This window comes from Pelophylax lessonae (genome assembly GCF_965119305.1).
Source record: "Pelophylax lessonae genome assembly, chromosome: 5".
In the NCBI taxonomy this organism is placed as follows: domain Eukaryota; kingdom Metazoa; phylum Chordata; class Amphibia; order Anura; family Ranidae; genus Pelophylax; species Pelophylax lessonae.
The window spans coordinates 201,119,941-201,144,396 of record NC_138772.1 but is presented as its reverse complement, the minus strand read 5'-3'; the positions used below and the strand labels follow the sequence as shown (position 1 = coordinate 201,144,396).

The 24,456-nt window shown below is 44.9% G+C and overlaps 1 protein-coding gene across 1 annotated transcript in view; it reads right to left on the bottom strand.

The window, feature by feature from the left end:
• HERPUD2 (HERPUD family member 2) overlaps nucleotides 1-24,456 on the bottom strand; it is a 65,863-nt gene that overhangs the window by 18,193 nt on the left and 23,214 nt on the right. Inside the window, exons 4-6 of the mRNA XM_082258645.1 lie at nucleotides 17,592-17,705; nucleotides 9,255-9,412; nucleotides 7,029-7,151 (exon numbers count right to left, since the gene is read on the bottom strand). Of these exons, the coding sequence (XP_082114771.1) occupies nucleotides 7,029-7,151; nucleotides 9,255-9,412; nucleotides 17,592-17,705 (395 nt within the window). The remainder of the gene's footprint in view (nucleotides 1-7,028; nucleotides 7,152-9,254; nucleotides 9,413-17,591; nucleotides 17,706-24,456) is intronic.

Sequence of the window (24,456 nt, the reverse complement as noted above, 5' to 3'; positions counted from 1 at the left end):
TCAGTTCCAACACCTTTATCGGTAACCTGGAATTTATCAGAAGAAATGACTTCCCCTGGCTGAGCATCGGAGATCGAAGCCACCAGACCAGAGCCTCCCTGGTCTGCTCGCTCAATCGGATCCGATTGTCCAGGGAATCGGGATTCCGATTCCATATGAGAAGAATCTCCTCTTTGGAGAATTCGGGTATGAGACTGGGCAAACGGTACTGCCTCTAAGGAGGCGACCATCAATCCCAGCCAGTTGACGGACAGCAACATCCGAATCATTGACTGAATCTTCTGGAGTTTCTCCGCCTGGAGAAACACTCTTGCCAAGGATGTATCCAAAATTAGGCCCAGATAGTTCAGTCTCCTGGTGGGAACCAGGGATGATCTTTGGGAAAAGCAAAGAAAACGCTGATGTCCTGCGAAGATGGGGATATGAAGATAGGCATCCTAAATGTCTATGGACGCCAGGAAATCCCCCTGATGCAGGGAGGCCACCACTGTATGGATGGACTCCATCTCTTCCAAGACCAGAATTGGACGCACCTAGCCCTTTTTCCTGGGCATTGTGAACAGGTTCGACTAGAACTCCTCCAAGGAATGGGAACTACCACTGCTTGTTGCATCAAGCTGTTCCCCGCAAAGCTTTTTAAGCGACCCGGGGATGTCGAATATTGGAAGGGAAGAATCACACCGGTGGAAGTGATCGAAACTCGATCTTGTATCCCGACCATATGACCTTGCGAACCCCTTAATCCGGGATTCTGGAAAGCCCTGGATCCGGAAACCGGTGAAGACGTCCCCCCACCCTAGAAATGGGTGGGGCCCATTCTGTCAATCCAACGAGATAACAGTGGCTTTATTTAGTCTGGAAATCGGTGAGTCCACTATTGGTGGTACCGTCCATCTTTGTAATGAGGGATTCCTCAAAATGATAGCGCCTAGCAATGCATTTGGAAATAGCAGGGGCTCGTTTACGGAAGACCCCATTTGGGCAAGGGAAACCCTTCACCATTTTGGTAGGCTAGCTAGTACCAAAAAAGGAATATGAGTCTCAGCTACCTCTGCCGGTGTAACTTCAAGATTTAAGGTTTCCCGGCAATGACAAGCTCAGAATCCGTATCTGAAGTATCAGATGACATAGGGGTAGGCGGGGGTCGCTCTTCTTGACCCCCGTCCCTGACAGGCTACCTCCACCCGGGATACCAAAGACTCCAAAACTGCTGATAATGCATCATCACAAGTGGGGTACTGGAGGGTCCTGTGGCCACCCCGAGGGGATCAGGTGGGGATACATGAGTGGCAGGGTTCATGTAACAAGACACTTGCCAGCAAACACAAAAAAATGAATTGCAAGAAAAAAACATTTTTTTTTTTTTTAAACTTAGTCCCCCAGCGCAGTAGCGCCCCTCAGTCTACCTGCTTGGACCCCTCAGAAAGAGAGAGAGAGAGAGACCCCAAGGCTCACCTGATGCACAGAAGTTTCTGGTCAAACTGCTTCCAGCACTGTCTGTTACAGACAGGAAGTCTTTGGCTTGCTTTCCCTGGGCCAAGGAGGCGGCTCCGCCCCTTTACACGCCTTCCGGCGCCTCCCAATTACTCCACGAGGTGTTTGGTCACCTCAAACATGGCCGCCCCCATGCTGGAGACATGAGGCTACGCCAATATGGCGGCCTCGTGCGATCTGCAGGAAAATGGCTGCGGCCTGTGTAGGATAGCGGAGGCTTGCAAGCTAGCAGCGGCCTGCGGGATGTGTGCATTCGGCCTGTGCGGCCTGCGGAAGTGCCTCGGCCTGCGGGAGGTGTCCTCGGCCTGCGGGAGGCTGTGTGGCCTGTGGAAGTGACCGGCTTACTGGAGGGATGGCGATCTGTGGCTGCAGTAACTCAGGCATAGGCATCGGCCTGTGTACACACTAGACAGGTAGGATACCTCTATACCTCAATAGTAATGCCTCTTAGTAGTCTGGCACTGACTTCAGTCACCCTTACAGTCATATAGTGACTTTTAGATAGTCAGCTCCCAAACCAAGCCTCCTGGTTTCTATTCACAAAAATCACACTCAAACTGGGGGATCTGTGACCTGTTATAGGATAGAGGGGAGACCCAGAAAACCGAGTGTCCGACCATCCCAGAGAGGGGCCCGCGTCCACCAACAAACCCGACAGGGGGAGAGGGGGAACATTCTACTCACCATACCGGAACCAGGCGGGCGCCAACTCCTGACAGAACCCCTCTCCACCGGGGTGGGGGGGCTGTCAACCAATACGGACGCCGTGACTCTGTTGGTCATTGGCTTCCAGGCGAGACGTTTAACTCGCAGGGTCAGTCCCTGTCCAGTGGGACTATGTCGCGGCCGACCCAGCGCGGAGCTATGGCCTGCACGCGCTCATAGGCTGAACTGGGGTGACCACTGGATCTCAACATCCAGCCCATAGCCCAGTTTCAGCGTACTTGCTTGAAGATCTCACAGGAACACTGGAGAAAAAAAGCTGTCTAAAAAAGTATTTCTAAAAAAAAATCTTGCCAGGACCGAAGATCCTAGCAAGGAATCTAGGTCCTTACTCCTAACTAGACAGAAAAAAACTGATTTGCTGTAGCAGGAAGTGAGAGGATATACCCGCTGGGACTGCCCCTAGGGTGTGGCCAGAACGTTTTCTTTCCTGTCTAGTCCTACTCCTGTAGAGGGCAGTAAAACCAGAGTTGATATTAATCAAGGAGGACTACGTCTGTCAATGAGCGACAGAGAAAAGAAGATTGCCAGGACCCAGACCTAAACCCTATTAAGCATCTGTAGGGCATCCTGAAACAGAAGGTGGAGGAACGCAAGGTCTCTAACATCCACCAGCTACGTGATGTCGTCATGGAGGAGTGGAAATGGACACCAGTGGCAACCTGTGAAGCTCTGGTGAATTCCATGCCCAAGAGGGTTAAGGCAGTGCTAGAAAATAATGGTGGCCACACAAAATATTGACAATTTTGCCCCAGTTTTGAAGTTTTCACTTAGGGATGTACTCACTTTTGTTGCCAGCGGTTTAGACATGAATGGCTGTGTGTTGAGTTATTTTAAGGGGACAGCAAATTTACATTGTTATACAAGCTGTACACTCACTACTTTACATTGTAGCAAAGTGTCATTTCTTCAGTGTTGTCACATGAAAAGATATAATAAAATATTTACAAAAACGTGAGGGGTGCACTCACTTTTGTGAGTTACTGTATGCCCCCCCCCCCCCCCAGACCTTCATAGACACAAATGACTTGTCCCCAAATATTTTCATTTGATAAATTGTGTGATTGGCCTTGAAGAAGCTACGCACTCAGCAAAACGTGTTCACCATGCGCAGAAAATGTTCACAACCTCCATGTCTCTGCATCTCCAAGCAAGTATATATTGTTAGGAGGTGTTTGCATGGTAGTCCCTATATAGGACAAATGCATCACTTTATGGCTTTTCAAACAATATACACACGATGAGTTTTCCTTTTTTTTTTTTTTCTTTTTTTTTTTTAAGAAATCTGTTCATTTATAGGTTTTGATTTTTTTTATATATAATTAAATTGGTCTCATGTGGGTGCCAGTAAAATCCGTCAATAGCAGGATGGGTTCTTGCAAACTTTTCTATATACCAGTTCATCATTTCAGCCTGTTGATTTTTGATACCATAGCTTAGTCTCCTTTCTAATATCCCGCCTGACATTCCTTTTATCTGACTTATTATTGTTACCCGCCACCCATTTGGAGAGATGCCCCTTTTAAGGAATTCTGGTGCGCTTCCCCTTAGAGACTACTACAGACTACTTGCATTATGATTTTTTGGACTTCCCTTCCCTTTTTTCTTTACTCCCTTTATTTTTGCTCTTGGTTCTTTTCACCGCCACAGGATTTTTGTAACTCGGGGGTCCCCCACTCGCCTGCGGCGATCACCCACCTAAGGCTACTACCCCAGGCCTCTACACACTGGACATATTGTTTTTTAGTTCAGGCTACAAGCCTCTATGCAGCCTTGCTCTTGTTTTGAGTGAGACAGGGAACACGCAGGGTAAGCGTGGTTGTACATGGATGTTTTGGCTCTGATGATTGTTTGTGCTGGCTTGTGCACCTTTTGCTGCCCATCAGAGGCCCTCCCCCCATAGGCTTAACTGCCTCCTCCAGGCCACCAAATCTATAGTCCACTATGACTCCACCAGCATTTGAAACAATCAAGGTCCTCTTCTGGAATGTCTGGGGCCTTAATTCGGAATTCAAGCGAGCCCTTCTATTTCAATAAGTTAAATCTCACTCACTAGCGCAGCACCCCGTTATATACTTTGACTTTAAAAGAGGTATGTTGTGATGGCTATTTACATACCCCCCCTTCCCTTGCAATACTCTACCATTCTGGAGAGGCTCACACCTTACTGCCCAGCCAAATTATTATTCATGGGCAACTTTAACGCAATACTGTCTCCTAACTTGGATAGGCCCACACCTTCTAATATTTTTTCGGAGATCTCTGCCTGGGCCTTGGCAGCAGACCTGACTGGGGCTTGGAAATGGAAAAACCCCTCCTCCAGAGTCTACTCCTGCTTTTCCACCTATCATAAAACATCCTCTCCCATAAATATGGCCTTTACTAACCCCTCCCACTATATTCACAAGGCCACTTACCTACTCAGTGGCCCCTCTGACACTTGCCCCCTCTTCTTGGTTCTTAGAACTCGTGCTCAGCGCTGTGGGTCTCTGTAGTGTCTGGAAGTACAATTAATCTCCCACCCTGATATTGTAGAAAAAACACCTAATAATATTGAGGATTATTGGGAGTCAAACAATGAGTCTTCCTCTCCATTGTTTGGGACGCCATTAAGGCATATATGAGAGAGCAGTATATTTCCTCGGCTGCCACTGCCAAGATAGACCAATCATTCACCATGCAACATCTTTGGAGTAGAGTGGAGGATCACACCACCTGTATGCCTCCTACCCTATTTCTGAGAATTTTGATTTGCTCATGTCCACCATCATTCACCATCTTCATTTGGCTGAGGTTACAATTTGGACCTTTCTAAAAACAGACAAACCTTTTTTTGAACACAGGGACAAGAATGGTAGATTTTTAGCCATGCTGGGGCAAAAGGATACTCCCCTCACTATAGTCTCTGAAATCCAATCCCCTTACGGAGGCATTATCACTTCTCCAGAGAGAATTCTAGAAGAGTTTCGCACTTATTATAGTAAGCTCTATGCTAAATGCCCTCATCCAATATGGCGCTATCACAACCTAAAGAAGGAGCGCATGCGCCGCAAACACTTCGCCATAGCGTCCCGCATCACCGCCAGGAGTGACGTCAGGATCCCAGGACCCACGAGTGCCAGCGTTCCACCAGCTGACGGGGAGCCCACGGACACCACCGAGGCTGCCCCATCGCATGCGGAGGAACCCCCCTGCCTCTCTCACCGGGACCCCCTGCCTCCACCACCAGGACTCACTCCAGTGATGCCCAAGATGACTTACAAATCTTGCTGAAGTGCTTCTTATTCACCTGTGTTATGTGAGTGTAATACTGCTTTACTCTACATTAAATGTCTTGCTGCACTTGGAAGGCGCTGCCCTTCTTTCCTCTTGTCCCCCCCCCCCCCAGAGATCACTTCTGTCTCTCCCACCGGCAGCTGCTACACTGGACAGCTATCCCCTGAACTTGGGACCCCCTGAACTCCCCCCCCCCCCCCGGGGTCCCCAGGACTAGCCCATACTGAGACCTCTTCTTGCGCCAATGTACTATATACTATTGTCTCTATGCTTCATCCCTACCACCTGTTTTGAACAACAAAGAGATAGTTGAGGCAAAGCTTGTCTCAAACACATTTTATTACTTCCTCAATTAGGCATATTTACTAAAAAGGTTTAAGAATTTTCATGCAACTCCTTTCATAAATCAGCCTCAGTTTATCAACTAAAAGTTCTCTCGTTAATTTTGGCAGCTGTAAAGTAACCAGATATTCAACAAATGTTTTTTATACCGACTTGCATTCATCACATACAATGCCAATTAAAAACATCACGTTAAAAGACCCTGCACAATAAAGTACAATGGGGAAATGGGTTTTCATGTTGGAAAATTTTCCTCAATCAGCGACTGCACCCAATCAGATACAGCTGCTGGTCAATGTATTCTGACTAGGGCAGGGGAACTTACCCATGTATCTGATTTTAATGCCTTAATGCCTCATTTCCACTAAGCGGTACGGTTCGGTAAGCAATTTTTGCTGTTTCCTTGTCAAAAGTTGTGAATGGTACCCTAATTTCGAACCGTACCGTACCACTTTTTTGGGACCCTTTCCTTGGGATACCAAGCACATTAGTACCGTACCAACAGGATGGAGCTCCACTGTTGAGGTACTGTTGGCGGTGAAAATGCAAGCCTGATCAAAGTGTACCATTCCGAACCATACTGAACTGTACCGAACCGTACTGCTCAGTGGAAACGAGGCATTAGTGTTTAGGTCCTAAACTAATAATATATGGCCAGCTTTATTCAGAGTAGCAATCTGCCCCTTACCAGACAGTATTTTTTACTCTACATTTTCTGCAAATATGTTGTCAAAATATGTCAGAGGGGAGAAAAAACACCCAGCAGATGACTACATGCATTCCACTAAGTGCAAGGTGTGCATTCATGCAGGATCCAGTGCCCAACTAACATTACAGGCTGTCCTCACAGCTTAAGGGTCGGAGAACAGCTCCCAAGGTTTTAAGGAGGATGCATTGCTTCTATCTGTGGCATTAGAAGGTGATGAGGAGTTGTTTGAAGAAATTGAAGATTAATTAATAAAGGAAAGGAGAAAGGAAAATAGCTTTATCACCTTAAGACACTAGCAAAAAACGGAGAACAGAAGGAGTAGGGTTAAAGGGAGGTGGCTAGTGGGCATATCCTCAAAATCTTGCTAGTGTCCAATTACCTGAAGGTACAAGCCTATAACCCATGGTCTGTGAATACTTTGCCTGTGTCCTGTACTGTACGATTAAGATAAATTGGAAAGAAGAAAAAAAAAAAAAAAACTTACTACTGCATGTAGTACTGTCGAGCATACATCTGCTGCCACCACATCATTTGCAAAGGGCTGAAGACTGAATATGCTGGAAATACTGCTGGAGCTCCCTGTCCAGGAATAGGATTCCCAACATGTCTACATATAAAAAGATCATGTTAATGCTCAGAATAATAACACAATGAACGGTGAAGAAAATTTTAAAGTGGTTTGGTACCATTAGATTAGAGTGAATCTGCTGAAGATTGACATATTTCCTTCTGATCAGAAAAAAGGGTTTATGAAACATCACAACCATATAAAGAATTGTGCAGCAAATTGCAACCGCTAAGGCTCCATTCACACCAGATGCACATATACATTATACTATTTATACTATTTATATTATTTCAATAATATTAACAACAAACAATTCACACCAGTATGTTATGCTGATCTGCACTGCCCTGCACTTAAGGCTCGGTTCACACTTGTGCGATGCAGAAGGCTGCGAATTTGCATTGCATCCGCACATCTGGCAGTTCACACTGCCATATGCGATACGCAGGGGGTGTCAATTAAATGTTAACGACACCCCCAGTTTGATCGCATATCGCAGTGTGATCTGACAGTTCGCACAGGATCGGATTGCACAAGTGTGAACCGATCCTGATGCGGCTGAAAAAAAAAGGGTCCTGTGCGTGTTTTGTGCGGATACAGTGCGAATTCAGCCATACAAAGTGTATGGCTGAATTCGCATCTGCACATGAGATCGCATGTAATGAAGGAGCAGTGCTCTCCGAATTACATGTGATCTCCGCAGCCGCAATAATGTAAATCGGCACTAAAAAAAAAAAAAAAGCCCAAAATTGAGTCAAAACAGTCTGTTGACGTTTTCCTTAAAAAAAAATAAATAAAGCTTACTAAAGTTGTTTAAATAAAAAACAAAAAAATAAATAAAAGTATAAGTCCCGTTCACACTGGGGCGACCTGTGAGGCGACCTGGTCGCCTCACAGGTCGCCTTCCATAGGGAAGCTGCGGACCCGTTCTAATAGGAGCGACACAAGTCGCTCAGACTTAGAAGAAGGGTCCGGAGCTTCTTTGGGGCGACCCGGAGCGACCGTCATAGACTTCAATGTTATGAAGTCCATGCCGGCTGCTCCGAAGTCGCGGCGCACTGCTCGCACCGCGACCTCGGAGGTCGCCCCTGGAAGTCGGATTGCCCCAGTGTGAACGGGGCCTAAGTCCCCGTTCACACTGGGGCGACCTGTGAGGCGACCTGGTCGCCTCACAGGTCGCCGTAGGTCGCCTTCCATAGGAAAGCTGCGGACCCGTTCTAATAGGAGCGACACAAGTCGCTCCGACTTAGAAAAAGGGTCCGGAGCTTCTTTGGGGCGACCCGGAGCGACCGTCATAGACTTCAATGTTATGAAGTCCATGCCGGCTGCTCCGAAGTCGTGGCGCACTGCTCGCACCGCAACCTCGGAGGTCGCCCCAGGAAGTCGGATCGCCCCAGTGTGAACGGGGCCTTAGACCCCATTCACACTAGCGTGACTTGTCAGGCGACTTGGTCGCCTGACAAGTCGCGGTGGGTCGCCTGCCATTGATTAGGACCTGTTCTAATAGGAGCAACACAAGTCGCTCCGACTTAGAAAAAGGGTCCTGTACTACTTTGGGGCGACCTGGAGGCGACCTGCATTGACTTCAATGATATGAAGTCCATGCATGTCGCGCCGAGGTCGCGGTGCATGCTGTGCACCGCGACTTCACAGGTCGCCCCAGCAAGTCGCGTCGCCCCTGTCTGAACGGGGTCTTACAGTGCAACACAGTGTATGTTAAAATGCAACAAAGCATGCCAATGCATGTCAATGTGTATGCCCTTACCTCCCCTTAATGCACACATTATGATGTGAATGGACCCTAAAGGATGGTCCTATTAACATTTCTGTTGCTGGGAACAATGCAGTTTTTTAGGAGCATTCTAAAGCACACTATGGTGCTGAGGAAGAAACGTGTGTGTCTATTATACTACAGAATTCACTGGGCAGTGAGGTCAAACTCTCGTGTTTTTTGGACTACACAATATAAATCCATTGGAGGTAAGGGTATGAAAATAAAAAGTTGTTAGTTCAATGTCTACATGACTGAATATTTAAATTTTGTGATTTATCTTGTGCTAAAAAAAAAAAAAAAATTACACAGAGAAAAATAAAAGCCATTTGAGTGAAGTTATACAGCTGATTTCACAAATCCTAACTTACTGTTGTCTGTTGTATGAAAAATAGTCATGCATGGTATGGACGGATGTGTGAGAGGCATGGCGGTGTCTCAGGCTCTCCTCATTTCTATGGTGTGATGATGTGGACGGCATATCCTGACTTGTAGATACAGGGGAAGCGGATCCTGAGTGCTCTGAGCCCTAAAAAAAAATAGAAGGAAAAATGTGGGGTCAGAATTAACTTATATTCTGCAAGACTTACAAAAAAAAACGTGACACTCAAACATATTGATCAGAGGAAATGGCCTATAAACCTGCATGCAACAATTCATACAAAGAGGTGAATTACTTGCAATGTTGTGCTTTACTTTTATGTTCGTGCACATCAGGTGGAAAAATCACCTAGCAGTGTTTTTTATATTGCCACTTGTTGCCTAAAGCCATACTGGGTATTTCCTGGTAGAGGGCTGCGCTGACTTTAGACATAAGACAGTGGACCAACACCAGCAGATGACATGGCTCTCCAAATCATCACGGACTGTGGAAACTTCACACTGAACCTCATGCAACTTGGATTCTGTGCCTCTCCACTCTTCCTTCAGACTCTGGGACCTTAATTTCCAAATGAAATGCAACATTTTTCACAGTCTGTGATGATTTGGGGAGAAATGTCATCTGCTGGTGTTACTCCACTTTGTTTACCAGGAAAATCTAGATTACTTCATGCTTCCCTTTGCTGACCAACTTTATGTTGATGCAGATTTCATTTTCCAGCAGGACGTGGCACCTGCACACACTGCCAAATGTACCAATACCTGCTATAACTATCACTGTGCTTGATTGGCCAGCAAACTCGTCTGACCCAAACTCTATAGAGAATCTGTGGGGTATTGTCAAGAGGAAGATGAGAGACACCAGACCCAACTATGCAGATGAGCTGAAGGCCTCTATCAAAGCAACCTGGGCTTCCATAACACCTCACAGTGCCACAGGCTGATTGCCTCCATGCCACGCTGCATTGATGCAGTAATTCATGCAAAATGAGCCCTAACCAAATATTGAGTGCATACTATACTGTACATGGACATACTTTTCGGTAAGCCAACATTTCTGTATTAAAAATCCTTTTTTTTTTTTTTTTTTTTTAAGAGTTCTTATGTAATATTCTAATTTCCTGAGATACTGATTTTTGGGTTTTTACTAGCTGTAAGCCATAATCATCCAAATTAAAAGAAAAATGCTTGAAATATATCACTCAGTGTGATAAATTGGAACAAATGTAAGAAGGGACAGTGGGACGCCACCCCATGAGGGGGAAACAGCCCCCACTGTACCTCTAGACAAAGGAAAGGGATGGTAAGGAGACTGTCACAGCCAACTAGTTTGGAGCATCAAAAACCGCTGTAAACAGCAATAGAGCAAACAATGTAATAAAAATGTAAACTTTATTGTAGTGATTAACACTCATAAATGTAAAAATGGAGCCAACTCCACACATGACATTTTAAAAAGACAAACACAGTACAATTGACATTGTTTATAACCAGATAGGATCGGTCTGACACGTTTCGCATAGAATGGCGCTTTATCGAAGACCGTTTGTTGATCCTTGGTTAACTATCATAGAAAGAAAAAAATCATAAGTTACAAAAATTCACAAGAAAAAATAAACACATATGAACATTTGAGCACGTGTTCACTACAAAATTATTTGATGCTCACCAAGGTACTTGTGCTGTAAAGTGCTTGAACAAGAGACCAGAAATGCTGGCTGCGCTATCGACCATACAGGGCCACATGCAGGAGGGATGCAACCGGGCGAGGGTATCAGGGTAAATCAACCCTAAAGACCTCTCACTCAAGGAGCCCAGGAAAGGTGCCGAGTCCCGTACCGTCAGGGTACATTCAGAGAGGTAGCCTCCCTCACCATCAAGCAGACCCCGGGCGTACTAGTGGAATACCATCTGAGAAAAAAATAAAATATAACCAAAGGGAAAATAAAAATGAAGGGCGTGAAGACAACTTGATGTAACATCACAGTTGATGTAGGGGGGAGGGGGGGGGGAAGGGGGGGGAAGAGACCAGAAGGGGAAGAAGGAAGAGGGGGGGAAAAGGGAGGGGAAGAGGAAATGGAGAGGGGGGGGGGGGAAGGCGAAGAGGGGACCCCCACAACACCTAGGAGACTGTGTATAGCCATCTGCATCACAACACATCCATAGCACATCTTGCTATAAGAAATAACCATAAAAAAGGCTTGCAAATGTATATCCATGTATAATTGGACATGGTTAATCCAAATTGCCTTAGACAATTCTACCCGATAAGAATAAATGCCCACGAGGGGTGAAGCCGGGAGGGGAAAGGAAGTATATACCACCCCACTTACCCAGTGAGTAACACTGAATCCCCGCTGCTTCCGTCTTGAAAATCCCGTTTGGGGGTGTAAACCCCGTGCCCAGATGAGTCTTGATGGAGGAAAAACAAAGGTTCCCCCCCCTTGGACGAACGCACAGCATGAGGGGGAGAGACAGCCGTGTCTGAGCACCGGCCGCCCTCCTAAAGTATGGGGCTCCACCGGAAGTGATGCGGCTGCAAGATCGCGCCAAACTCCGGCGGAAGTACTCAGACTCCGCCGGAAGTGACGAGACCGGAAGCCGCGTCATTCACGGCGCGGGCGCAACAAATGTGGAGGTATACATCCGGGACTGGAGAGTACCCGAAAGATAATCTCCTCATTGGTCAAAAGAATTGACCAAAGCCGGGAGCCAGATGACCAATACTCACCGGCTTTGCGCCCGAACACCTCCCTAATAGGTCTCCATGTAGATCCCTAGGTCCCTCAGGTCTGGAACGCACAGCCAGCATCCGGGCATCAGTCCAATAAGCACAAAAAACCACAAGCATGCACATGAAGAAAAATATTGAAGACAATCAGCAAATAATCATAATAAAGTATTCCAAAACATAAAAATTGATAATTTTACACAAAATCATTAATGACATGCTTTGAGAGAAAAAAAAAAAAAAAAACCCCACCAAGGAGGAAAGAACAGGGAACAGGGAAGAAGGAAAAAAGTCGGATTAGGGATTTTTTGGCCAATGAAATTGTAGTTTATTTTAAAAAAGGTTGGTATGAAATAACTGAGTTTAAACCTGGAGGGGTTGTGGCATGTAGGTTATAAATCCATCGAGCTTCCAATTTTAAAATTCTATTGTCTACATCTCCTCCCCGAATGTATACCTCCACATTTGTTGCGCCCGCGCCGTGAATGACGCGGCTTCCGGTCTCGTCACTTCCGGCGGAGTCTGAGTACTTCCGCCGGAGTTTGGCGCGATCTTCCAGCCGCATCACTTCCGGTGGAGCCCCATACTTTAGGAGGAGGGCGGCCGGTGCTCAGACACGGCTGTCTCTCCCCCTCAGGCTGTGCGTTCGTCCAAGGGGGGGGAACCTTTGTTTTTCCTCCATCAAGACTCATCTGGGCACGGGGTTTACACCCCCAAACGGGATTTTCAAGACGGAAGCAGCGGGGATTCAGTGTTACTCACTGGGTAAGTGGGGTGGTATATACTTCCTTTCCCCTCCCGGCTTCACCCCTGGTGGGCATTTATTCTTATCGGGTAGAATTGTCTAAGGCAATTTGGATTAACCATGTCCAATTATACATGGATATACATTTGCAAGCCTTTTTTATGGTTATTTCTTATAGCAAGATGTGCTATGGATGTGTTGTGATGCAGATGGCTATACACAGTCTCCTAGGTGTTGTGGGGGTCCCCTCTTCCCCTTTCCCTCCCCCCCCCCTCCATTTCCTCTTCCCCTCCCTTTCCCCCCCCCTCTTCCTTCTTCCCCTTCTGGTCTCTCCCCCCCCCCCCCCTTCCCCTCCCCCCCCCCGCTCCCCCCTACATCAACTGTGATGTTACATCAAGTTGTCTTCACGCCCTTCATTTTTATTTTCCCTTTGGTTATATTTTATTTTTTTCTCAGATGGTATTCCACTAGTACGCCCGGGGTCTGCTTGATGGTGAGGGAGGCTACCTCTCTGAATGTACCCTGACGGTACGGGACTCGGCACCTTTCCTGGGCTCCTTGAGTGAGAGGTCTTTAGGGTTGATTTACCCTGATACCCTCGCCCGGTTGCATCCCTCCTGCATGTGGCCCTGTATGGTCGATAGCGCAGCCAGCATTTCTGGTCTCTTGTTCAAGCACTTTACAGCACAAGTACCTTGGTGAGCATCAAATAATTTTGTAGTGAACACGTGCTCAAATGTTCATATGTGTTTATTTTTTCTTGTGAATTTTTGTAACTTATGATTTTTTTCTTTCTATGATAGTTAACCAAGGATCAACAAACGGTCTTCGATAAAGCGCCATTCTATGCGAAACGCGTCAGACCGATCCTATCTGGTTATAAACAATGTCAATTGTACTGTGTTTGTCTTTTTAAAATGTCATGTGTGGAGTTGGCTCCATTTTTACATTTATGAGTGTTAATCACTACAATAAAGTTTACATTTTTATTACATTGTTTGCTCTATTGCTGTTTACAGCGGTTTTTGATGCTCCAAACTAGTTGGCTGTGACAGTCTCCTTACCATCCCTTTCCTTTGTCTAGAGGTACAGTGGGGGCTGTTTCCCCCTCATGGGGTGGCGTCCCACTGTCCCTTCTTACATTTGTTCCAATATATTACCTGGGATTGGAGTCAGTTCACACCAATACTCTACTAGTTTATCCAACAACACCCTCTCTTTTCATCACTCAGTGTGATATCAGTGTGGCACATCTATATAAAATATAGGAGTTTCACTTTTTCAATTGAATTACTGAAATAAATTAACTTTTTGATGATATTCAAATTTTATGAGATTCACCTGTATAACCACAAACCCATGGGTTTCACTGTAACTCCATTTTAAGGCAGCTTCAGATTAAATTTTCCTTGGCACACACATCTAACACAGAATACACACATTATGTAGCATGTAATAAAGAAATATGCAAATAATAAAACAGTGTTAAATAAGTAAGATGAAGATGGATCAAAAAGACAGGAGGTGACTGATCTGGTTAGATTGGTGACACATACATCCCCTCTAAGCCTAAGGCCAGCCTAAAACGGTCGCTGATAAGTACTGCCTGTAACAATGCACTAACCAGGGTGGTGATTAATGGGGAGTACTCGGATTGGGCGGGTGTGGAAAGTGGGGTCCCCCAGGGTTCTGTCCTGGGGCCAATCCTGTTTAATTTATTCATAAATGATCTAGAGGGGATATCTAGTACAATCTCAGTATTTGCAGATGACACTAAACTAAGCATGCCAATATCTTCTATGCAGGATGTGGAAACCTTACAAGCGGACCTGAACAAAATAATGGGGTGGGCAACTACATGGCAGATGAGGTTTAATGTTGAAAAATGTAAAGTAATGCACTTGGGTGCCAGAAACCAGAAAGCAAGCTACTCACTAGGGGGGGAACCTCTGGGTGAATCTAAGGAGGAAAAGGACCTGGGGGTACTGGTAGACAACAGGCTTGGCAGTGGCATGCAATGCCAAGCCGCTGCAAGCAAAGCCAACAGAATACTGGGATGTATAAAAAAGGGGATTCACTCCAGAAATAAAGAGATTATTCTCCCACTCTACAAGACTCTGGTCCGGCCACATCTGGAGTATGCTGTCCAGTTCTGGGCACCGGTCCTCAGGAAGGATGTGCTGGAACTGGAAAAAGTCCAGAGAAGGGCAACAAAAATAATTAGGGGAATGGAGGACATCAGCTATGAGGAAAGACTACAAGCACTGAACTTATTCTCTCTGGAGAAGAGACGATTGAGGGGGATATGATATCAATGTACAAATACTGTACTGGCGACCCTAGCATAAGGAACAAACTATTCAGAGAAAGGGAATACAATAAGACACGTGGCCACTCACTAAAACTAGAGGAAAGGCGGTTTAACCTTAAAGTACGTAGGGGGTTCTTTACTGTCAGAGCAGTAAGGATGTGGAATTCTCTTCCGCAAACAGTTGTATCAGCAGGGAGCATTGATAGTTTCAAAAAACTATTAGATGGGCACCTTAAAGACCACAACATACAGGGGTATACAATGTACGGTTAACAGCAAACACACACACACATCATAGGTTGAACTAGATGGACTGATGTCTTTTTTCAACCTCACTAACTATGTAACTATGTAACTAATGACCACATAGAATATGTATTGTGTAAGGCAAAATATGCCTTAGGCCCCTTCCACAGGGGGTAGACTGCAACAGGAGTCCACCTGCTCAGCGGAGCGGACACAGACACAGCCCACTCTCCTATTTGGGGGGTCAGATTTAAATGGACCACCTGTCCGCTTACACCCAACTGCCATCCAATTCAGTCCGCTAGACAGATGGGGGAACAGATCCCCATCCGTTTGTTTTAGCAGATCGAATTGAATGTCAGTGGGTGCAAACTGAAACATGTCGGTTTACATCCTCTGCTCCATAGAGAATAATAGAGGCCTGACAGGCGGACCCGATCGGTCCATCCATGTAAAAGGGGCCTTATACAGAAACTGCAAAAATACAAAAGATGCACAGGGGAAATCCGTAAATGCCTGACACATTTCTGGTGGCAAGGCCCTTTTAAATGGCTTGGGCCAGATTAAAAAATCCCTGTTGCCTGTTTCTGTAGCTTTACCGACATGTGTGGCCAAAAAAAGTAGTTCCAAAGAGCGCCACTTTTTATTACTGCACAAAATTAAAAAACGATTAGCTTTAGTTCATAGAAAAACTAAACTGAAGTTAAATAAGACCAACTCTAAGGCTGGCCATACCCAGAGCGAATTTCTGTCCTGCAACCACAGGTTGCGATAAGCCGCTTGCGATAATCGGAAGAGAATCGATCAACTTGGTACAATCAGCCTACCCGTTAACGGTTCGAATCTCAGGCAGTTCCTGCTGAAGTTGACTTGAACCGTGTATGGCCGCCCTAAGTTGGCATAGAGACAGGCAGAATATCTGTCTCTGTGGGCTCTGTAGCAGGCGACATGTCTGCTGCTGCTACCTCCTCTGCTTTCCACCTACCACTGGTTGTAAGAACGCTGTCAACTTCACAGCTGATAGCCTCCTAACAACCAGTGTTGCTGACAGTGGGAGGAGTCTGATGGGGAAGCTGAAGGACTAGTTCCCCAAGAGGTCCACTGTGATTGACAGCAGGCAGTGTGGGATTATATAGCTAATAGCAGGCTGTATATTGGCCATGGACCCACCCAATGCCTGCTGTTAATCACAAGAGGACCGGGGTTAGTGTCACTGAATTCTCAACAGACTTCGCCCACCCAGCTTTAAAAAATCATCGGCTGCTACACTGTCTGTGTAATAGCTGCAGCAGCGGGAGGGAGCTCAGCTGTGAGGATGGAGTGTCTCAGTGCACCTCTACACCAACAGGTACATAAATCTGTCGCCCGCATTAATATTTTTCGTGCAGAGGCATGATGGAATTCTAAAGAGAGTGTCAAAGCTGTATCCAAGAGATGATTACCTTATTTTTACAGAACAATGTACAGGGTAAGGTTTTGCAAGAAAAGAATTTTCCACTGGACTTAGGGACCTGTCCATCAGCAAGTGTTGCTAAGGATTGTTAAACAAAAAAAAAAAAAACTCTGATACCTGGACCAATAAAGGAATACTGGGCGAAAATATGCATTATACACAAGTGCCCCAAAATAGGACATGAGTTGCTCCATATGATGGAACTGACGCTATAGCCTTTGTTCTCTTGAATGCCTTACCGTGGTCAGCAAAAGAGGACCAACATGGAAGTTGGGTGTACTATAGCATATTTTAACCAATTACAATAAAACATGGCCTTTAGGAATTATGAAAAAGTAAGCTTTACTCTAAATGGAGCTGCAGAATTTTTCAGAGCTATGCAAGTTAATAAACTTACATCAGGTTAATGAACATGTAAGTTAGATAAATTAAGGGGATGTAAACAGATACTCCCTTGAACAGAAAGTTTAAACAGAAAGTCCCTTGGATGGCAAGAAGATCAAACCAGTCAATCCTGAAGGAACTCAACCCTGAATATTCACTGGAAGGACAGATCCTGAAGCTAAAACTCGAATCTTTTGGCCACCTAATGCGAAGAGAGGACTCAATAGAAAAGACCCTGGTGCTGGGAAGCATGGAAGAAAAAAGAAGAGGACAACAGAACAACCAGATAGATAGAATCATTGAAACAATGAACATGAAGTTAGGCATGCTCCGGGAGGCACTGGAGGACAGAAAAGCCTGACGCGCTATGGTCCATGAGGTCACGAAGAGTCAGACACGGCTGAACAACAACAAAACAGATACTGTTAATTCGTTTCACTCTCAGTTCCATACTTACTGATTTACTGCTGGTGTTTGCAGCTCTAGCATTTTCTCTGCTGGTGCTTGGTTTAGGGGAGTTAGGAGGCGTCCTGGAGGCACATACTAAATGAACCATGTGATATTCATCTTGCTACAAGACAAAGCACAAAAGAACAGTTTGTATGCAATGCATAAACAACAGTCTTATACTATTCCATGCTAAAAGTTCCAAAGTGATTTACAACTTCAGACTCCGAACAACATAATTTATTTTTCATGACAAGGTGAAAACAGAGCTCTGCAAAGTGATATCAATTAAAAAGATATTAATTCATATACACACACACATATTAGATTAAGTCTAGTTTTTCATATTATTCTTTCATATTTCATAGTTAATATCATAATATTTATAGTTTTCTTCTTGGAATTCTTTCCTTGTTGTCTGACTGGTCTCCAAAGCCCTTCCCCATTTGCAGTTGTGTCTCCTTCACCTAGCCTGCTGATGGAAAAAAAGGCCACCCTTGCGCGCGCGTGCTCCCAGTCAGGGCTGTGTGCTTCCATACAAACACACAGCACCCAGCGAGTCACACCCCTGCTCCCTCCTCCCAGTAAGTGGACTGATAGCTCCAGAAACCTCTTGCTCCTTTATTCACTGTCTCCTCTACAAGGGAGTGGCACAGATCGAGCCAGACCTGGTGGCAGTGACGAGGGACAGTAAATACGTTTTTGGGGACGGGAGGTTATAATTATACTGTGGTATTTTTTACCTTAATGGTGTTAATGCATTAATGTAAAAAATGCTAAACCTTTAGTACTACTTTAATTACAATGGATAAAAAAAAAAAAAAAAATACTTCATAATCATACACTCCCTTTGGAGTTGAATCAACTTTGGCAGACTTCCCAGTTTCTTTAAAAAAAAAAAAAAAAACTCAGGCTGCATTGGAATCATGAGTGAAAATGTTTACATTTGTTTTTTATTTATTTCAGGTACTTATATAGTCCCAACAATTTACGCAGCACCTTACATATATATTGTACATTCACATCAGTCCCTGCTCTCATGGAGCTTAAAGTCTAGGGTCCCTAAATCACATTCATACATACACATACTATGGTGAAGTTAGACAGGAGCCAATTAAGCTACCAGCATGTCTTTAACTTTAGTATAAACTTAATTCAAATGTAAAGAACAGCACTCTAATTCAAATGCAGAATAAGGTTTTAATTAAGAGCTATAAGAATCACATCTACCAAATTTAACAATTTAATTTTTTTCCCATGCAATGGAAGAACAGGGAATATACATACTTATTGCATACTGTATATTCATGAGCTCACACAGTCCCTAAATTATGTTGACCGACAGTGTAGCTTACAGAGTGGGAAAGAAAGAAATCCCTTCGCATCATTAATGCAATGCTAATTATGCAGGTACTGACTTAATTAGCTATGAGAAGAAGTAGTATGTCCACATAATGAAATACAGATTTCATATATGCACAGGAATAAGAAATACAGAGGGAAAATAATTTTTTGATCCCCTGCAGATTTTGCAAGTTTGCCCATTTACAAAGAAATGAAGGGTCTAATTTTTTTTTTTATCATGGGTGTATTTTAAATGATAGAGACAGAAAATCAACCAAAAATCCAGAAGAACACATGAAACAAATGTTTTAAATTAAGTTGCATTTCCCTGAGAAAAATAAGTATTTGATCCCAAACAATAAATGACTTAGTACTTGGGAGAAAACCTTGTTGGCAAGTACAGAAGTAAGACGTTTCTTGTAGTTAGTAACCAGGTTTGCACACATCTCAGGAGAGATTTTGGTCCACTCTTCTTTACAGATCTTCTCTAAATCCTTAAGGTTTCTTGGCTGTCTCTTGGCAACTCGAAGTTTCAGCTCCCTCCATAAATTTTCTATAGGATTAAGGTCTGGAGATTGACTAGGCCACGCCATGACATTAATATGCTTCTTAAGGCCACTCCCTTGTTGCCTTGGTGGTATGTGTTGTCATCGTCATGCTGAAAGACCCATCCATGACCCATCTTCAGTGTTCTGGCTAAGGGAAGAAGGTTCTCATCCAAGATTTTACAATACATGGCCCCATCCATTGGCCCCTCAATGCGGCAAAGTTGGCCTGTACCTTAAGCAGAGAAACCGTCCCAAAGTATAACGTTTCCACCTCTGTGCTTGCACTGTAGGCATGGTGTTCTTAGGATCATAGTCAGCATTTTTCTTCCTCCAAAACACAGCGAGTCCCCCTCCACAAGGCACACGTACAGTCATACCAATGAACATCTAAATAATTCAGAGAAAGATTTGGAGAAAGTGCTGTGATCAGATGAGACCAAAATTAAGCTCTTTGGCATTAACTCGACTCGCTGTGTTTGGAGGAAGAAAAATGCTGACCATGATCTCTATAGAAGTATACTAACAGGTGTTTCTTCCTGGTGCATGTGCTTTAAAGAGTAGCTCCACTTTGTTGAGAAAAATACATTCTCCTCTGGGTGATCTGTGTACATTGCAGGGATTTTAACAAACTTTGTTGCAGATTCCTACTTTTTGTTATTCTGAAGGAATAGCTGTTTGTCTGTATCGATTTGCACCGTGAATCTGTATGGGAGTGATTTTATAGTTATCAATCAGCTGCTGCACGTGCAGGACACTGAGGCAAACTGCAGGGTCTGCATCCCTTTGGGCATGATTTCCCTTTGAACTTATCTCACCAAAAATGACATTTTCGTTGCAGGGGATTCCTAATTTACTAATTTGATAAGTATCTTAGTGCAGACGTCTGGAAAAATCAGCGCGCCAACCACAAAAGCAGAAAATAACAGTACAGAACACCTCCAGATAGCCATATTGCATTTTACAGAACATTATAGAGCTGCAGACTGAAAAGGAAAGGTAAGTAAAGGTATAGATAATGAACAGCCCTCATCACGTCTCTTCACAGACTCTAATGCTGGGTACACACAGAAAGTTTATTTTTTTTGAGGTGGTTTAAACATAAAAAAAAAAAAATAATAAACTTACAGATTGCCGTACTAACACATCTGATGCGGTGATCTCCCCTCTGAGCTAACGTGTTCTGACAGGGGGACTATGCCCCTCCGCCAGAACACAGTGATGTCAATGGCTGCGAGTGCTGATCAGATGCTGGTATTCCAGCATGTTCGTTTGACAGATGCCGGTCATGAGATCGGCCTCTATCAGACTAGTAGTTGTACGGGGTGTCAAAAGTTGGCTGGTAACTGCCGAGCTGACTGTTTTCAGCTGATTTTCGTGTGTACCTCGCATAAGGTCTCGCTCACACCTGCGCCTGAGGGGCAGTAAAAATAGGCAGTTAAGTCATGGTTTTACTGCTCCCTGACCTTAAGCTACAGCAGGGGCCAGATAGGGTGGTGCACAGGACATGGCCACAATGCTTTAACTTTGCTGCAAAAATATACCCCATGTCAGGTGAACAGGACACACCACAACCGCGTATAGTGCACACAGTTGTGGCATGGAGGTGTGGGCTTTTCAGGTTTAAAACAGGTGTTTAGGAGGTGACATATGGCACCCCAGCCACCTGTACAACGCCCTCTAAAAAGTGATCCCCCACAAATCTTTTTAGAGGGGCAGCAAGGGCTGCCTCAAGTGTGCAAGTAGAGGCTGTGTCAGACCAGGTCTCTATTATTACAACATTCCTTATCAGCTAAGGTTACACAAGAGTGTTCCAAGGGTTCCTTGAGCAGTTAGCTATTTCTGACTCTCAGATAAGTAATCAATAAGACTAATGGTTCTTTTTAGCTATCTGCAAGGGATGTATTCTTCCCAGTTATCACCAATGTAAGGGAATTCTTCCCACTGCCTACTAGTGCAATGGGCCCCTTCTTGCCACTTAGCACCAATGTAGGGAACATTCTTCTATTTGCCGACCAGTGTAAATTGGTACTTCTCCCAATGAATACCAGTATAGAAGGTGTCCTTCTCTTACCAACCACCAATGAAAATAACATTCTTGCTATTAACTAGCAATTTAAGGAGCATTCTTCCCCAATGACCAACACTGTAGAATCATCAGACTGACTTCTGGTAAACGGACAAATTAAAAAACCTTGTTGATCAGTGGATACAGTCGCTGTCAGAATACAATGTCCGGTGGGGGGGGGGGGGGTGAAATCCCTATATCCACCTCGTTTGTGTGGATGAAGGAACCTGTTCCTCCTTTTTGCTCAGCACACTGGCTGAATGAAAAAAAAAAATAAAATCATAATTTATAGCACGCTTTACTTGCAATGTTTTTCTTTTTCATAAATTATATTTCATTCATGTTCAGTATGCCTTTGAACTTGCTAGAAAAAACCGTGGGGAAGCTAGAAAAAAATTGGATTTTTTACTTAGCGTAAAATCTATTTCTCTGATGTTCCCTGACGGACACAGCTCCTGATCTTCTTAACCATTGGGTTATACTGCCCCCTACAAGAGTAGGACACTAGGCAGAAAAAGAACTGGACTACGCCTATGGGCAGTCCCAGGAGGTACACTCCCCCTCTTTGCTATAGGTACTCAGTTTTGTTACAAGCAGTGTCAGAAGTATTATAACTCCAGAGGGGTGGGTGCTGTGTCCATTAATAGACATCAGAGACATGGATTTTACGGTAAATCAAAAACCCCATTTTCTCTTTCGCTTATTGACGGATACAGCTCCTGATCTTCTTAACCATTGGGACATCCCTGAAGCAGTGTCAAATTCCCAAGGCTTAACCGTAACCAACCACGCAACAGGAGCTCAACCAAAACAACTAGAGCCCACCTGAAAAACATTACACCCCCCCAAAGAGGGAACAAGCCCCCTAAACAGCAGCCTGCCAAACCTTGCTGCCAAAAGAGGCATCCGCAGATGTCAATACATCCACTATATAACATTTTGTGAAAGTGTGCACTGATGACCAAGTAGCCATCTTGCACACCTGCTTTGCTGATGCCTGATGACGGAAGGCCCAAGAAGCACTGAGCACCCGCGTAGAGTGCACCTTCACAGGGAAAGGAGGAACCTCCCCTTTAATCGAATAGGCCTGAGTCACCTTCTGTCTGATCCATCTAGAAATAGTTGCCGAATTTTCAAAGCCCATCCGTAAGCACAAATATCAAGTCTGAAATGAAAAAGGTTTAAATACCAGCGCTATGGAGTTTTCAGTACTTTTTGGACTAAAAAAATGGTGGTGTAAGCTGCCCCCAACCTACCACTGAGGTAGTAGAATGGTAAAAGGTGCAAGTGATGTTGGGACCGGCGCTACCACATAAATATTGTGTCTGTGCAATTCCATACACTGTATAATTCATATAAAACATATAAAAGTGCATATAGTGCTTAAACCAAAGTGCTGCGTGCTGTAAACCTTTTATATATTCGCATGGGCTGTGCTCAGTGTACCATATAAACACATGTATACATATAAAGTGCTGAGTGCTATTGATAACCACGTGTGTGATTGCGTGCTAAACAAAGTTTGGCGCCAGTGGGTGTACCACCAATTGCACCGTTGCTTACCGCACTCTTAGGATGGTGGCTCAGCACTCCCTGGTCACTAGAACAGAAAACAAGCCTCCATTGCGTAGTATATCCTTGTTAGGGTAAAACAACGTAGCATCCACTCACATTTAGGGAGTTCACTATCAGCTTGAGGTGTTCGCCGGGTCGCTTCCGCCTTCCACCAGCTCAAACCACCGTTCCCGGAAGTGACGTACTGACGTACGCAAACCACGCCCTACGCGTTTCGTCATACGACGTCATCTGGATGACGTCGTATGACGAAACGCGTAGGGCGTGGTTTGCGTACGTCAGTACGTCACTTCCGGGAACGGTGGTTTGAGCTGGTGGAACGCGGAAGCGACCCGGCGAACACCTCAAGCTGATAGTGAACTCCCTAAATGTGAGTGGATGCTACGTTGTTTTACCCTAACAAGGATATACTACGCAATGGAGGCTTGTTTTCTGTTCTAGTGACCAGGGAGTGCTGAGCCACCATCCTAAGAGTGCGGTAAGCAACGGTGCAATTGGTGGTACACCCACTGGCGCCAAACTTTGTTTAGCACGCAATCACACACGTGGTTATCAATAGCACTCAGCACTTTATATGTATACATGTGTTTATATGGTACACTGAGCACAGCCCATGCGAATATATAAAAGGTTTACAGCACGCAGCACTTTGGTTTAAGCACTATATGCACTTTTATATGTTTTATATGAATTATACAGTGTATGGAATTGCACAGACACAATATTTATGTGGTAGCGCCGGTCCCAACATCACTTGCACCTTTTACCACAAATATCAAGTCTGACCTCCTAAAACTCCTGCCGAATAGCCCGAACCACATCCAAGGAATGCAACGCAATCTCTTTAGGATGTTTTGGCCTGGGACACAGGGAAGGCAACACAATGTCCTCATTCAGATGGAAATCAGAGACCACCTTTGAAAGGAACAACAAAGGGGCGAAGAACCATCTCATCTTTGTGAACCATCAAATAAGGGGAACGACAAAGCCAGTGACTGTAAAGCAGGATGGAAGATTGGCCCTTGGGACAGCAGATCCTCCCTGAGAGGTAGTCTCCAAGGGGCATCGGCGACCAGCCGCACCAGGTCGGCGTACCCAGACCGGCAAGGCCAATCCGGGGCCACTAGAATGACCAGAATTTCTTCTCCTCGATCCTGCTTAAGAGTCTCAGCAGAAGCTTGAGAGGCAGTAAGGCGCAAATCAGACGACACTGGCCCCAGGGGGCCACCAGTGCGTCTGTGGCGTCCGCTAGCGGATCCCGTGACTGTGCCTACGGATAAAGGACCACTCCCCCTGGTCCAACGCCTGATGAGATAATCCGCCTGCCAAATTTACCACCCCTG